This window comes from Populus alba, chromosome 18 (assembly GCF_005239225.2).
Source record: "Populus alba chromosome 18, ASM523922v2, whole genome shotgun sequence".
Classification (NCBI taxonomy): Eukaryota; Viridiplantae; Streptophyta; class Magnoliopsida; order Malpighiales; family Salicaceae; genus Populus; species Populus alba.
In genome coordinates, this window is record NC_133301.1 from 2,318,508 (window position 1) to 2,334,935 (window position 16,428).

General features: G+C 34.2%; 2 protein-coding genes across 7 annotated transcripts; both read right to left on the bottom strand.

Annotated features, from left to right (window-relative positions):
• Window positions 1–1,268: 1,268 nt before the first annotated feature.
• On the bottom strand, window positions 1,269–5,260 carry LOC118051221 (EIN3-binding F-box protein 1). The gene is made up of 2 exons (XM_035061827.2): window positions 5,009–5,260; window positions 1,269–4,000 (listed from the first exon to the last, which is right to left on the bottom strand). The coding sequence occupies exons 1-2, from the start codon at window positions 5,031–5,033 to the stop codon at window positions 2,085–2,087; spliced, it is 1,941 nt and encodes a 646-aa protein (XP_034917718.1). The 5' UTR covers window positions 5,034–5,260; the 3' UTR covers window positions 1,269–2,084.
• Window positions 5,261–12,439: 7,179 nt separating this feature from the next.
• Window positions 12,440–16,098, bottom strand: LOC118051232 (uncharacterized). 6 transcript variants are annotated; one of them, XM_073406434.1, is made up of 8 exons: window positions 15,906–16,098; window positions 15,709–15,828; window positions 15,014–15,171; window positions 13,721–13,976; window positions 13,327–13,414; window positions 13,031–13,151; window positions 12,840–12,906; window positions 12,440–12,753 (listed from the first exon to the last, which is right to left on the bottom strand). In XM_073406434.1, exons 3-7 carry the CDS (start codon window positions 15,164–15,166, stop codon window positions 12,871–12,873), a joined length of 654 nt encoding a protein of 217 aa, XP_073262535.1. In that variant the 5' UTR covers window positions 15,167–15,171; window positions 15,709–15,828; window positions 15,906–16,098; the 3' UTR covers window positions 12,440–12,753; window positions 12,840–12,870. The 6 variants fall into 6 exon arrangements, with proteins under 6 accessions (XP_073262535.1, XP_034917731.1, XP_034917735.1 ...); XM_035061840.2 differs by having other exon boundaries at window positions 13,718–13,976; window positions 15,906–16,093; XM_035061844.2 differs by lacking the exon at window positions 15,014–15,171 and having other exon boundaries at window positions 13,718–13,976; window positions 15,906–16,092.
• Window positions 16,099–16,428: the final 330 nt, after the last annotated feature.

Genomic DNA, 16,428 nt, shown 5'->3' on the forward strand with positions numbered 1-16,428 from the left:
TTGAACCTTTCACTACTTAATACATGATTTCTTGTGAATGCACCAATCCATGCATGAATGAACTACTTAAAACCCAGTTGAAAATGCATTTAATTATGATACAAGAAAGCTGAACCAAAAATACATGGAATGGAAGGCCTGTCAAACTTGGAGGGCCCAGTTCGAAGCCTCTTCTTCTCAAGTGATAGGATTTGTCGAATCCAAATTCCATGGTGGGATTGATGAAGGCCAATTTCACCATGGATGGTGCTTGGGGACACGAGATATCTTGTGATTGATGATGGGATCTTTTGAAAATAGCACTACTTTATTATTTTAATGGATTCTTTGTGATTGATTTGAGAACTTGAATAGTTAACCAAACCACAAAAGAAAGATAGAAAAAGAAGAAGAGAATCTCAAGTCAAAGAACTAGTAATGAGATGGTGGAAGAGTGGTAGGCAACAAGATCGGTTTCTCACTTTATCAGATTCTTCTGCTAACCACCAAAAGATTTTTACATGAACAGCTTCTTGAAATTATGTTGCGTGTTTCACATCTCACCATGATCATCCGAGAGATTATGTGAACTTAATTGTATTGATAGCAAACCACCCTAGATTTCTCACGTCCATTCTTGATTATAGTCCATATACTTGAACAAGATCATCCATTGGAGCTAGGAGATATCATCCAGAGCTATGGCTTCAAATCAATGGAAGTTGCATGCATGGTTCAGAGAATTGTTGAATCTGTTGGATTATATTAATCTCTGTGACTAGTTCTCATGGTTTTGGTAAAACAGATAATCTTGTCAACAATTTCAGCTAAGAACTTAAATTTCCTGAAACTTTTCCCAACCATTATACAGGGACAACGACAACTATGAAGCTTCCTATAAACGTCCAGAACCACAGATAAGATAAAAAAACAGAGGTGAGCAAATTCAGTTCACTTGCTAGATGCATTGAACACAACTCAGCTTGATGTCACACCTAACAAATCAAAACCAAATTTCTAGTCAAGCAACATGTGCCCCCACAGAAAGCACCATGCCTCATATATATATATATATATATATATATATATATAGAGATGAAATTAGACTCAAGCTCTCATTAAATACGGCATGACCTTGATAATACCAGAAGCAGATGATACAATTTTCAGACGCAAAAACGTTGAGAAAACAAAATATAGGATTCCATGGTAATACTTGGGCAATGACTTCCTTTGATCATCAAAAGAAAAACCATCAACCATCATGGGATGGAAACAAGCAAGTAGAATTATAATAAAGAAATACACAGGTTTTATTTATAAGCATTCCGTTAAGATAAAAACATACATCACAAAGGGTAGATGCCTATTTCATTACACATGATAAAAAGGTTGCATGATACAGTTCGTGAAGAGATGGAGCCTGTAAAATACAAGGGCTTGGAAAAAAAACAACCCCTCTAGAAAGAGGAGGTTATCATGGCAGACTGTATAACTTGCTGCCACGGCCAAAACCCTCACCAAACAGACCAAATAGTTGAACTGCCAAAAGCAACCGTAACGACTGACTAGTAGTAGTAACACCTACCCTTTGAGGAAAACAGCGACCCAACCACCATGTTCAAAAACATGATAACAAAAACAAAAGGACTGAAAACCTGATAATGGACAGATTTGACACTGGTACTTCACGAAAAGCTTCAGCCAAGCGTGAATGCCATGGGGCTGAACTTAAAACACCAAGTGATAGCACCCTGAAACAAAAAAAAGAAAACCTAGAACCAGAACCTGGCAACTGTATTCTCAGGGAACGGTGGCCGCGAAGAAAGTAGCACTCCAATATTGGGAGGGGAGCTAAAATACTTCCAACAGATCTCCAGTGAATGGAAACCTGAGAAAAAAAGAGAGAATGGCCTCGTTCCCAGGAAAAGGGAACCCAAGTGCAAGTGGAAATGGAAAGACCCATAGATGATGGACCCAAAAAACTAACGAAGCTGCTGCTACTCACAAAAGTTGACTATTATATGAGGCTTCCTGCTTACTTTGAACCCCCGGACTTCACATCCACTGCCCCAATCTTGGAACAAGTTTCATCCTTTGCCCACTTACAAAAGAATATCACACCTCCACAACCTTTCCACAAGTATACCAACAGTGCTGCTGCTGATAGCATTGCAGTGCTGGAGATTCAACCCCAGGAGGGTCTGACCCAATTTTACAAGGGCAGGTAAGCTCTTGTCTGATATCATAGAGCAACCTGACACAGAAAGGACTTGCAGACAGAGCTGTTTTGAGCGAGCCATGGCTGCAATCCCAGAATCGGTGGTTGCACACTTGGAGACATCAAGGTCATATAGCAAGAAGCAATTCTCTGCTATTGCCACCAAACTTGCATCAGTTATCCTCCTACAGCCATCAAGACTCAACATCTCAAGAGTCCAACCATGCTGCTCAGTCATCACCGACACCACTTTGTCAGACAAATTGATACACCCACTAAGGTTAACCTTCACCAGACCAGCCTCACAGTTCTCAAGTACTGAGAGAAACCCAGCATCAGTTACTCCCTGAAGCCCACTCAATTCCACATTCCGCAGTTGTGGGCACAAGTTACCCAACAACGCCAGGCTACCATCACCAAAACCAGGGCAGTTGCGGATAGACAATGATCGTAGGGAAGTGCAAGGAGACAGCTCAGGCAAATCCAGCTTTAGGTCCCTAATCCCGAAGCAGTTCACCAAAGAAATAGCCTTCAGATTTGCACCACAGTTCAAAAGGGAACCAAAAAACCCAAACTGGGTGATCCTGTGGCACTCCTCTAATTGCAGGCTCTCCAGTGTCTCTGCTGCTTTTGCAAATGAGACTAGTCCGTTGTCAGATAAGAAAGCACATTTGTGGAGGCAGAACTGTTTCAAATTTGGGCAACCCTTTCCCACAGCTTCAAGTCCAATATCCGTCACTCCCAGACAGGATGTAACTGTCAAGGACTTCAACTTATGCAACCCTTGGGCATTACCCATGACCCAGAAGCCCCTCTCACTGACATTTGGGAGGCTTGTCAGAACAAGATCGGTAACTGCCTTGCCATAGTGTCCAACAACAGCCAGGGACACATCAGTAATGTTCAGTGATTGGAGCTTCAGCTTTGTCAAAACATTTGAGGCAGAAGATACGAGGGCTGCAATTCCTTGATCCCCAACACCTGGGCAGTTTGTGATTGAAATGGACTTTAGATTGGTGCAATACTGGCCAACAGCCTGCAGACCTTCATTGCCAATGTTTGGGCAAGATTCTAACACTAGATCAGTCAGATTGCTGCAGTTTTTTGCAATTGCAAGCAAACCCTTGTCAGTAATTGCGGGGCATTGGGAAAGATCTAGCTTCTCCAGCATGTGACAGCCATTGGCAATCTCTGATAAACCTTCATCCCCGACAGAAGGCAAATTCCACAGGGAAAGAACCTTCAGAGAAGGGCATCCACGGGCAATTGCTCTGAGGCCAACCTTTGTCACTCCTCGACTAGAATTGCTTCCACGGATAAAAAGCTTGCCCAATCCTCCACAATTAGCAGTTCTAACAGCAATAGCAGCAAGTCTAATATCTGTGGCCTTTTTCCCTTCCAAGCTCCTGGACAAGCATCCATCACCTTCAATTTCCTCATCCTCAATCTTGCTTTTCACCTCAGTGTTCTTTACAGCTGATCTATTCTGGCTGCAAAGTTCATCCCTACATATACCACTTAGAAGAATAAGCCAACGCTTTGAAACACAGGCACAGGCACTTCTCTCTTCACCCCCGGGCAAACGTCTGAAGATTTCAAAGAGGCATTCATCTGGCAAAACTTCAATAGAAGCTTGCTTCTTCTGCTCAAATCTCTCCTCAGAAAAGACAAATGGGGCACTGATGCGAGACCTCTTGCGTGAAGGAAAGAACACGTCCACAGGAAGACCAAGGGACAAGAAGAGGCTCGGCTCCTTGGGGTTAGTGTATATTGGCCCCCCAGGACAAAAATCATTTTCACCTGGAAAACCAAAATCAATAACTTCCATTAATAAAGTAAATCCAGCTAGTACATATCGAATAAATACAATAAATTTACTGTAATCAGAATTCTCCACAACCCAAAAGCACAAGTGTTTAAGTTGATAATTGATTCCTTTTACAGCTAAAGACCAAGACCTTTTATGTGTTTCAAGAAAAAAGAAACTGAAAGTGACAAATAATCATACAAACAAGGCAAGTTTATAACAGTGACAAAATGATTCTTGGTCAAACAACAACATGCATATATCTCAAATAAAGCTTTCCAATCTGGATCTAACATACAAATTCCAACCAACAATTATTCATCGATTAAGATCTAAAAGATTCCATCCTTTTCCACTATTAAACTGTATGAAAAGGTCAAATCCCGATCTAAAATTCATTAATAAATAATTACAAAATTTCATGTGCTCATGTGCCGAAAACAAGAACAAACAGTTTAGGTCACATTGAATTTCAACTGCCTAGATCCACCAATAGATAGCATCATCAAATCTCAAAGAACAATTTCTCTCATGACAAAACACATCACATACCTGATCTACAGCTAAAAAACAAAAATTAAATTAAATTCCGAAATATATATTTTACCACAACAAGAATCCTTGACGTTCAAGATCTAACTTCAAACATAGCACACATCCTAGTAAACCAAGTCTAGAAAGTCTATAACTTTAAAAAACCTCGAAAAAGAAGCTCTAACAGTCCATGTGTCCCAGACCACAAAATGAACCATCTCTCCCATTCCAAAATTCAATAAAACCTCTATGGTCAACAACAACAAAATAATCCTAAAAAAACTTTAATGTCTGAAATATATATATGATTCCCTGTGATCAAAAGCAAAGTGATCTCAAAGCTTCAGCCTCTACATCAAATTCCCCAGGAAATTACCAGAAAAGAAGAAGCTAGCTATACAACATATTCAGATACGAGAACAAATCAAGAAATTTAAGAAAATAAAAGCAAATGGTAGATTATTTACCAGCAAATTCAAAGACCTTAGACATAGGTACAGCTCAAAAAACCCTGAGAGGTAAAATCCACCAAAAAACCCTCCAAAGAGAGCAAAAAAGAGAGAGCCCACAAAGATGATCACCAACAAAAAACTGTAAGTATCTTCAAAACAAGAATTCATGAGAGAGATTTGAGCTACAAGGACATGGAAACCCTATTAGATAGGGAAAAAAGAGAGAGAGAGAAGATAAAAGGGAAAGAAATGAACGAATAAAGTGTGTAGCTAATGAAAGGATTTTATTACAAAGAGTTTATGGGTCTTGGTACATGACAATACACCCTAGTACAACTCACATGCAATGTATTTGCACCTTAGACTTAGAGAAGGTAGGGTTGCTTTGTTATGTTAATATTCTATTACCACTTTGTGATGCATTGAATACAAGATACCACATGTGGTTTTGCTTTTTGCTTTTTTCTTTCTTTTTTTTATTTATTTATTTAGGATTGTTTGGATAATAATGTTTGTTGGCATGTTTGAGATGAGATATTAAAATGGGGAGTTCTATTTTTGGAATTACATTCAATAAAATAGAATATTAAATTATTTGAATAATAATAACAAGAAGAAGAAAGACAAGGAAGGTTTTTACTCTATTAATCCATCTTAAAAAGATATAGATGATAGAGAAAATAATACCTACCAAAATTGATCATAATATTTCAATCTCTATACTTTAATTTTTTTTTGGGTTTATTTTTTCATGTGAAATGAGTATTGATAGTTATTTTTAAAATATTCTAAAACTTATTTAGAAATAAAGCTTGAACTGGAATTTTGTGGTCAATTTAAATCTTGTTTTATAAAAGAAATGAGGTAATTGTCCAAAAATCATCTCAATCTAAAAACTATATGATTTATATTATTTTCTATCACATCCTCTCAAGTGAAAGCTTTCATTCTTTTAGTTTGAAACTTGTATAGATATATGTTACCTTGTGTAATTAATTAAGAGAATGAGGGTGTGAAGATTTGAATTCATGACCGCTTAGTCAACAAGATTCTGATATCGTATCGAATAACTTTTTCAATCTTAAAATTTAAACTATTAAATAAGATTCTAAAATATAATTTATATTATTTTTTAATAGTAATCAATGCATATTTTTTTGTGTTTAATTCAATCAAGATTCATGATCATCGATGTGGTTAACATATTAATCTTTTAGTTATTTTGGTTTAAAACATTTTACCAATAAATATATTGATTGATTTTGTCACATCATTGTATGAATTGTTATTTAATTTGTTTGTGTATTTAATTAATTTTTCACTATATAAATCTAGAAATAAAAATATGAATAAGGAATGGGATTTAAAAATAAATCTTGATTTAAAAAAAATAAAAATAAAAATTGTAATTTCATTTGAATCCAAAGAATTTTAATCCTAAGCAGCCTGCAGCCTAAATGTGTGAGTACCTCACATAAATAAATCCATTTAAGTAATGATCTCAAAATATATCGGTACAATTTTTAGATAAGTGAGGTAATATCTTAGTATATATCTCAAAAATCTCAGAAATAGATAAGATAAGTCAAAATCCTCTCCTTCTAGTTCTTGATTTTGTTTCAAAATTTTTCTATATAGGGTAGATAAATACTAGTTAAGTGATCCGTGTTACGTTACATATCCACTTTTATTTTAACATAAAAATATATATAAAAAATAAATATTTCTTTGAAAATAAAAAAATTATTTTACGAGTACTATGTGTGTATAAAATTATATTTTCATAGCTAATTTCTAGTAAATTATTTGTAATATTTGCTACTTAATTTCTTCCCATTTATGTCACATGAATGTCACTGCCACAACACTTTGACAAGCATTGCCAATAAAGCAAATTCAAAGGAATTCAACTTCTCCATTGCATGAATGAAAAATCTTCCTTGTCAAGTTTTTTTTTTAATTATATTAATAGTTATTTTTTAATATATTTTTTGTTAAAAATATATTAAAATAATAATTTTTATTATTTTTTATATCATCGTATCAAAATGAGCTAAGAATATAAAATAAAAATAATTTTTTTATAAAAAAAAACAAACATGTTTGTACTAACACAATATATAGAATAATAACTAGTTACATGATCCGTGCGATGCCGCAAGTCTTTTTTTTACATAAAAATATAAAAAAACTAAGATTTAAAAGTCTTGGGTTTTTCTTGCAAAGGTATACTCAAGTGTCTTGGGTTTGGATGCAACATCTGACCCAAGAGTAATATTTTATAATATTAATAATAACATTAAACTTGCATGACCTGACTGCAACACTGGATCCAAGAATATTGAATGTGGGTCTGGCTATAAAGTTGTGTCATAAAAGTATGATAATTAAATAGATTAATTAAAAAGAAAAAAAACCAATAGGAAGAAAAAAGCTAATGAAGAAAAAGAAAAAAGAATTAAATTAATTAGGTTAACCCTTTAAACCAGGTTATCTCGTAAAACCTGGGATTCGCATCATGAAAGTTTGATAACTAAATAGAAAAAAAAAATTGACGGGTTTACCCATCAAACCAAGTTAACCATCAAACCAAATTAACCCGTCGAGTCCAGGAAACGTATCATGAAAGTTTGATAATTAAATAGAAAGAAATTTAACATTAAAAAAACTAAATTAAATAAATAAAATTAATTAAAAAAAAATCCGGGTTAACTCGTCAAATCAGGTTAACTCATCAAAACCGGAATTCGTATCATGAAAATCTGATAATTAAATAAAAAAAAATTCTAACATTAACAAACTAAATCAAAAAAATTTTTTTTTATTAAAAAACAAAAAAAAAAAACAGTTCTATAATAATATAATATAATTATAATTATATATTATATTAATAAGTGAAAGGTACGGGGAAGCGACAGTGTTTCTTTTAAAGTATTACTTAATTATAAGGAAAAAAGGCAACCGTCTTTGTCAGGTATAATTTGGAATTAATTTTGATCAGTATACCATGCCCACATACTTTAAATTCATTCAACCTAACCGAAAAGTTATAATCAACAACACAAAATAAATAAATAAAAATTAAATTCAATGTGATGATTGAAAAGAACACATTTCAATGTGGTTTGTGGACCAGGGCAAATTATGTCACAGTGAAAGAGAGTCATCAACACCACTTGATCAAGATTTAAATGATGGGTATCATTGAAAAATCGACCCCTCTCTTGCTTCCTTTTCATATAGTTCTTAGCATTTATACTTTGACTAAAGACCAGGAAATTAAGGTTAAAATAGAGTAGAAGAATATTAACCTCCCACAACAAGTGAGTAAACTATTTCTTTTTCATGGAAGGGATGCTAGGTGTTGCAGTGGTGTTGAATTTAAAAAAATATATTTTTTTTATTTTAAATTAATATTTTTAGTATTTTTAATTTTTTTTAAATAACTCGATGGAGAATAAATCTGTACTCTCTTGAAAGATCTCAGACTTATAATACTTATGCTTTCTTTTTAAGATAAAATTTATTTTATATGCTCTTGATTGATGGTACACATAGGATATTAAAGTTCTTATTATTTTATTTTTAATATATAGTGTTATATGACTTCAATTAATCATGATATAAGAAGCTTTTTTTATATCAATAAAATTTATATTCTTGAAAAATACTTCAGGTAATGACATGCAAGTTCTAGGAATTTTAGTTATGAGGCACCCAAATTATAAATCTAATTTAACAAAATATATAGCATGTGTATATTGCTATAATAAAATTACTATTTTATCCTTGAGTGGGAAAATATCGATCTTGATTGTGGGATAATTTAGTGTTTTTTTAGTGGTTCATTGGTCATTAGAAGATTATTTAGGGGCATTCGAGTCTTCTCCAAATTCTTTGCAAAATAAAATTATAATTTTACCCCCAAAGTCAATAAAATTTAGATATGTTGATCATAGATGTTTTCATCTTTTCACAAACCTTAAAATAGTAAAAATACTTCTTTGCCTTTAAGGTAAAAAAGAATAGAGCCGTTGATCAAGGGTTTATTTTGTTTTTTCCTTATTAGGTTATAGTTAAAATACATCTTTGACCTTAGAAAAGACAAAAAACTAAGGTATGTATTTACAAATGTTTTTGTCATTCCACATGGGTTTATTTGTAATTTCTAGGATTGTGAGGGGCATTTTAGTATTTTTATGTTTAGTTTTAAATTTTTTATTCCAAAAAGTTGTTTGTCGCATGCTCAATATGCGTTGCATGTGTGTGGCGTCCGTGCTCTTTGGATGACGTGTGCGACACCTCTCGGTAGTCAAATCTGGCCTTCCGTTGTGTCATCGAAAGCGTCATTGCGTCCTCTTACTCCTGGTATGATGCGTGGCAGCAGAAGATGAGCAGTTTATAATCGATAGTTGTTTCTTTTTTCTTCCTCCTCATTTACTCTCTCTACCAGAGAAAGTGCATGTTTGTTCTTTTTATTGTTTTTTTTTTATTTCATTCCTTATGTTTTTTATTGCTTGTTTTCGTCCTTGGCCTTTTTCGAAAAAAAATTATTTATTCCTTAAATCATAATTTATCATGTATTATTTTTACCAATTCGCTTTTTATTCTTTTGATTTCTAATTCTTTTCTCTACATCCTCATCTGCCATTATTTTCTTTAATTCGCTCTTCATTGTTTTCTTTACATCCTCATCTGCCAATTCGTTCTTTATTTTTTTGATTTTCAATTTGTCATGATTATTTTGTATTATATATGTTTTATCTAATTCTTTTCTCTACATCCTCATCTGCCAAACCTTCAACTTGGTTAATTAACTTATAAGATAATGAACAACTTGAGGATCTAGCTTCATGATTTTCCTTGTACATGCCATGATCCAACATGCTCTAATTAATTTCCTAATGTCTCTCCAACTCACACAATTTAATAGTCCCACGTACGTGCATCTAGTCCATTTCATCAAATTTGGTACACCTCCCCAGCCCAAATTGCTTGTAATTATCCCCCAACTTGAGCTTATTATATTTACCTTAATTAACAGATCCATTTTTTATTTATACACCCATGTCATGGCATCCAATTCCGAGGCATTTGGCTGGAAGATGAAAATATTCTTTTTATTATTATTTTTTTTTTTCAAAAACAAAGCCCATATTTCTAAGATTATAATTTTCCATGCCAAACTAATATTTTTGGCTGGGAGGGAATATTGTGTAATTGTGCCATGGAGTTTTGGTTCAACCATCCAATTGTTTTTGGACACAAAGGCATGTTGTGAGGCTTGATGAGAACCTCCATGCCCCATTTATTCGCACAGTTTGGGGAAAGTGGAAGACAAGGATGATGATAACGTGGATGCATTATCTAACAAGGAAGAGGTGTTTTTTTTTTTTTTTTATAAGAGTAATTGTATAAATAGGAAAAAATTGTATGAAAACACGAGGGGGTATATTTAAAAAAATACAAAGATATGTTACTCAGATGAAACTAATAAAAAATGACCGAAAGAGAAACAATAACTAAAAAAAAATAATAAACCTCCAAGACAAACCGATGTATTTATTTTAATCAGTCGCTCATATAGTTTTGAAACCTAATTTGGTTTGACCGGTTGACCATGAATCTGATTGATTTAGTTTTGAAATCGAGCAGAGTTGAAGAAAAAACAAAGAAAAGAAAAATTCAGTGTGGCCCGACTAACCTAGCAATTTGATAAGATACGGTCAAAAACTTGGTTGCAACCCCAAAATAAATCATTGATGATCCATCCACCGGTTTCGGGAAGGAAGAGTTATTATTTATGTACATGGTATGGCCATCTTGATGGCAGAACTGAGACTCCAGCATCCCATGTTCCTGTGCATGTATAATTCTTTTTTTATAAATAGCAATTTGCAATTTCATACAATATAATAAGTGAGAGAGGAACCAATGAGGCGTTGGGAGCTCACGGTTCACCCCCTGAAATATATGATTTAGGCATTAAATTTCCTATAGAATATTTGAATTCATGTCGAGGTCAAGAAGGGGCATGAAAACCTTTTTAAATGATTTTATTATACTAAATATAAAATAAAAATATTATTGTAATATATTTTTAATTAAAAATATTTTTTAAAAAACACAATAACAATTCTAACTATTCATCGAAACGCAAGGCAAGAAGGATAATATCCATATCTTTTTTTTTTTTTTTTTTAATTATGAGTATTCAAGTTAACTTATGTATATCTTAATCTTCTAAAACTCTAAAATTAATAATTATAAATTACTAATAGTTCTGAAGTTTATAATATTTAAATTAATTATATCTAAAAAATAAATTCAAAATCTAATCAATTAAACCAAACCTATTAAATTTAATATAATCCATGTCTTTTTGACTAAGGCAGGGGACTCATGCCTTCCTATAAAAGCAGGCACCTGGCTTCGGTGACGCTCTCTTCCCCGTCTGACTGCCCCTTCCTTGAAGCATCCACTTGACAATAATTTTCTCTGAATTTTGTCATATGCATGCTCATGGAATCCACGAGGCCAATATAAAAGCATTTTTGTCACGCTCAAAATCCTTGAATTATACGGTGTCACCAACTCAGGAAATCTGGAAATGCATGTACCGGCTCCATTTGACTATTCTGACACACTTCTCGACTCCAACGTTCCATAAATATTCTATAATTTCTTCTCTTGGTTAAGTTAACCATTGTTAGCTTTTGCTTAATTTTTTTATTTATTATGGGATTAAGTGTTGAGTTTCTAAAATTTTTATATTATTCTCTAAAAAAAAGCAATCGTAATCCTTACAGCATCCCTTCGAAACAAAGGTTGCCGGCTTACCTTGTCCTATACCTGACAATTGACATTTGCCCCCCTACAGGAAGACGACTCCACCGATCACCACCATCTAACTTGAGCTCATCGTCTCCCTCTCGTTTTTTTCTGAGGGGAATATGCCATTTAGCCAGGGCCCTTTTCTAGCAGGTCTTCGATGAGGTGGTGCTACAGGAAGACTTGCAAGTTTTTTGGCATCAACTCCAAAACATGTATATTTATGCATTATCAAACATACACCTGGCTTCGGATTTCTTCAATAAAATGAGTAATCGAACACAGAAAATCATATCTTTTTAGTTTGATGCGGTCTTCAGCCCAATTTTAAGGCCATACTATGAAAACTTGGATCACTCCTAGGGTTATCTGGCATCAGGCGCATAATCTCTATCTAAGATGAGCCTCCTCACAACAATGGCTCTCTCAACCAAAAGATCAACTGGCACATGCATTTTGTTTCATTTTAGATATGTGCAAAAACAATTCAAGTTTTTCCTGTGGCAAGCAATTCAATTGAGGGCTGCTTTAGTTTTGATGCAAACTTGCATACAGATGCACTTTCAATGGAGACATTGAGGAATCCAAACAAGCCCTCACGGATGAGGGTGGCCATTCAAGGAAGAAGACTAATATTATAAATTGGACCCAAGTTCGCCAATGGAAAGCCAGGGTGCTGCTACAATGATGATGCCTTGATAGGTTTTACGAAAACTGGTACCGGTAAAAGTACAATGCACTACAGTTTTTTGTCTGTCCAACCCTAAAGGTTGGAAAAAAAGAAAAAGGCAAACACCTATAAATCTATTTGCACCAAGGAACTGTATGAAAATCAAGACAAATAAAAATGGATTCATTGAAATTTCTGGGCTTATTCAGTCATACAAGCCTTCCTGCTCCCATACATCAACAAGAAAATCCACCATTTCCTGCCATTTGAATCCAATAAGCAATGGGGAATAGTGAACTAGATTTCCAAACAATAAAGCAGAAACCTGAGAGGGAAGGGACTTACAGCAAGAGGGACAGGTCGAGCAAACGGCTTGTTACTCCCAAGTAGACTCTCGTACGTGGCATTCCAACTGCAAAACATAAAGAGTAAAGAAAACATGAGCTGACAAAAGGCAAACACGAATGCCATAACATAATTGCAGACAACAAATCCCACAAGGATGTTGTTGCAAGGGTTGTAGTTGGACAAATTACTCCTCTTGAAAGGGCTGGCTGATAGACAAATTCCACAAAGGTGTTGTTGCATTTGCTATAGAGAGACCTCACGAGGACACAATCTAAAATGTGATTAACTAAGAATTTGAAAGTCAAGCCACTGTCAAAACTTGGAAAATCTCATGTTAGTATTTGACATTTCATATAATTAACTTGCAGCATGGACCGCCCAAACTAAGAAGAATTGCGAGAAAATCACGGTATTTAAATGGCTCCATGCCAACAAATTAGTGCTTCACATACTGGGGCATCAAATGCAAAGAAAGATATTTCACCTTATTGTAGGCTCTCGAACTTGCTTCCTGTTCTGAGTCTTTTTATTTCCAAGCCATTGCTGCCTTGTTTGGTTCCAGAGAAGAAGACCTACAGTCAATACTGCTTCTGTTATTGGGATACTTCACTTGAAGGATGCCTTGGTAAAGAGAAGGGCAAAATGAAAGCAAAGAAGAAAAAGACTTGCAAAATTCCTGAACACACACAGAACAGCTAAACTTATATAAAGGCTGTAACAGCCCGTAGCCTTGTGACAATTAAGCCAAGTTCCAAGTGGAAAAAAAGGCTAAAGTGGCATGTTAATTGAGAACTCCGCAGAAGTGCACATTACACACAGAGCAGGCAATAATCAACTTAAGCAAAATATTTAGCCAGCAATAGACTTGAACTTGCCACGATTAACAAATTCAGAAGAGTTGCTAGTGCTTCCAGCATTACTGGGATCAAGCTGCTGGTTTAATGTGCTAATTGATGAAAGGCTTCCTTGGGAATGCATTGTACTATTCTCCATATCACCAGCACTAGTGCTCCAAAAATTGTTCGATTTGCTAGACTTTTTTACTGATCGTTTTTGAACTCTCCGTCCCTTTGATGACGCATCTATTGCAATAATTGTAGGGGGTTTAGCACAGCATCCAAAACAACCTCTGCTCTGTTACAAATCAGGTTTCACCGCAGATATGATTAGCACCAGCTATCAATACTTTGATGCTCAAATGTTCCAGTGGAGGTAAAAAAAACGTTGAAGCACCGAAAAAGAAGAAATGTAAAAGAACTATAAGATATAAATGAATCATACCCTCCCCAACAAAGGCAAAATAAATAAGATAGCCTTCAACATTATTCTAAGAAATAAAAAATCAATTTCAGACTTGCAAACGAACCATCCAATAATTCACTCAAAACATAAGCAAAGCTTATTATAATAAACAGCAATAAAAAAGGGTGACCTAGTCAAGATACAAAGGGTACTGTGCAATAGTTGCAAATTGATTTGCAGGAAAAGAACAATGACATTAAATTATTTTAATTGTTCACCTGATGATGAGCACAGATACCAACCAAGGTAAAATTCTAAAAAAAGAGCCAGACGATGTATCTGAAAAGAATCATGGATCTTGCATATCTGATTACCTATATTTTGCTACAAAATTGAATCGACAAAACAACTTGAAATATACAAAAGAACATTCAGCATTTATAGAAACCTTCCATGATAGAAAGCTCTCATCACCATAATTTCCTAGTGCCTTTTTTGAAAAAAAAAAAAGCAAAGAAAGAAGAACATTTAGAGAAACAAAAGAAGAAAAGACAGAAAAGGAAAGAATCATAGATGTAGAAATATGATACATCTTCTGCATAATTCAAGGCTGTGGCAAACTATTGACGGAGCTAAAGGGAAAAAAAATATTCCGAAACATCTGCAGTTACTTAATCCATCAAAACAAACAGAACACATAATCATTCATCAGAAAAGACACAAACTTGACCACTCAAATGCCCTTGACATGAAATCAGTTCACACCACAGTTCTAAACATGACACACGTACAAATTTCTAAACATATATAAACACTCTTATAATACAAGCATCGCGTGATTCCAAATTAAACCATTAGTTCATTTCTCAGCTAATACTAAAAAGAAGAAGAAGAAACAGATAAATAAAACAATGAAACAATCTCCTCACACTGAAAACAGCCTTGCATTTTCTCTTAAAAGATTCCATCCCCAAAAGCAAAAGAGCACGAAAATAAGCCCCGGAAAACACTGCAAATGAACAAAAAGGTTTCTTCCCAAAGCTTCTCCCAGTTTGAGTCAAGAAAGAACACCTAGAATGCATACCTCCTACAAAAAAAGAAAAAAAAAATCCTATTCAAAAGAACAGCCCTGTGTATGTTATATCTAATTAGCCATTACTTCAAGGAAAGAATGGCAAATCTGAAAAGCCAATACATGCTTCTATTGTTCACTCCACATAAAGCTCGCTTACAAGACAAGCAAACACAACAACATAAGATTCCAAACTTCCAAACCTTAAAAAAAAAAAAAAAAAGTCAAACCACACAGACATCTTAAAATCCATGTATTACAGTGACCCAGAAAGCTAGGCAAACCAAAATATACAAAAGAAGAAGAAGAAGTGCCCCTTCCCCATCAAGTGTCAATATTTGTAAAAAGCTTCAGCTTTTACTAATAAACACAGTTTTCAACAGTTCTTTTTGTCTTTAATTTTCCTGAAAGACTTTCAAGAAAAATGAAAAATTCTCCACAAAGTAAACAAACATGTGTTATAACGTATAACAAATAAAAAAATTTCGCGAAAACTGAAAAAATTATAACAGGCCGGCCGCCCTGTATTATTAAGGGAATCAAAAAGCTTACCCCATGCATGCAAAGAGATAGATCCAAGGAGGAGGAAGTCCACACAATCGCATTTACAAGCGTGACAAGATAGGATTTTGTTGCCAAGAGCTAAATCCAGGAAGGAGAGGACTATCAATCCTGCACCCATAATTAAAAAAAAAAAAAATCAATTTCTAAAAAAAATTGAAAAGAAATAATGGGTTTGGTATGATTACCTCAAAAATGGCATGACTTAATTGGATAAGAAAATCGATTGATGGATTTTGCTCTCCTTCCTGGAAAAAAATTGCCCCCCCTCTGGTTATTGATTCAACCAAAGGGTTCTGTGTCTCTGTTTTTTTTTTTTCCTTTTTTTTTTTTTGTTTTGCAAAAAGAGGCCTGGTTTTGAGGGATGGAGTAGGTTAAAGTTTAGCCGTGGCAGTAAAATATGCAGTTTTTGGTACACCTGATTTCTGTACTCTTTAATCACCGTTCAGATTTTGATGATTTAATGGGGCCCACGGCAGGACGCTGCTAATTGGCTGCAACTGCAGCAGCCAGTACACTTTTGTTACCGCCGTGCAACCTGCATTGCCTCGCAACAAAAACATCACGCTAATGAATGTTTTTTAAAAAATATATTTATTTTTTTAAATATTTTTTAATAATTTTAATATACTCATATCAAAATTAAAAAAAATTATTTTTATATATTTTTAAATAAAAAATAATTTTTTATAACACATATCACACCACAAT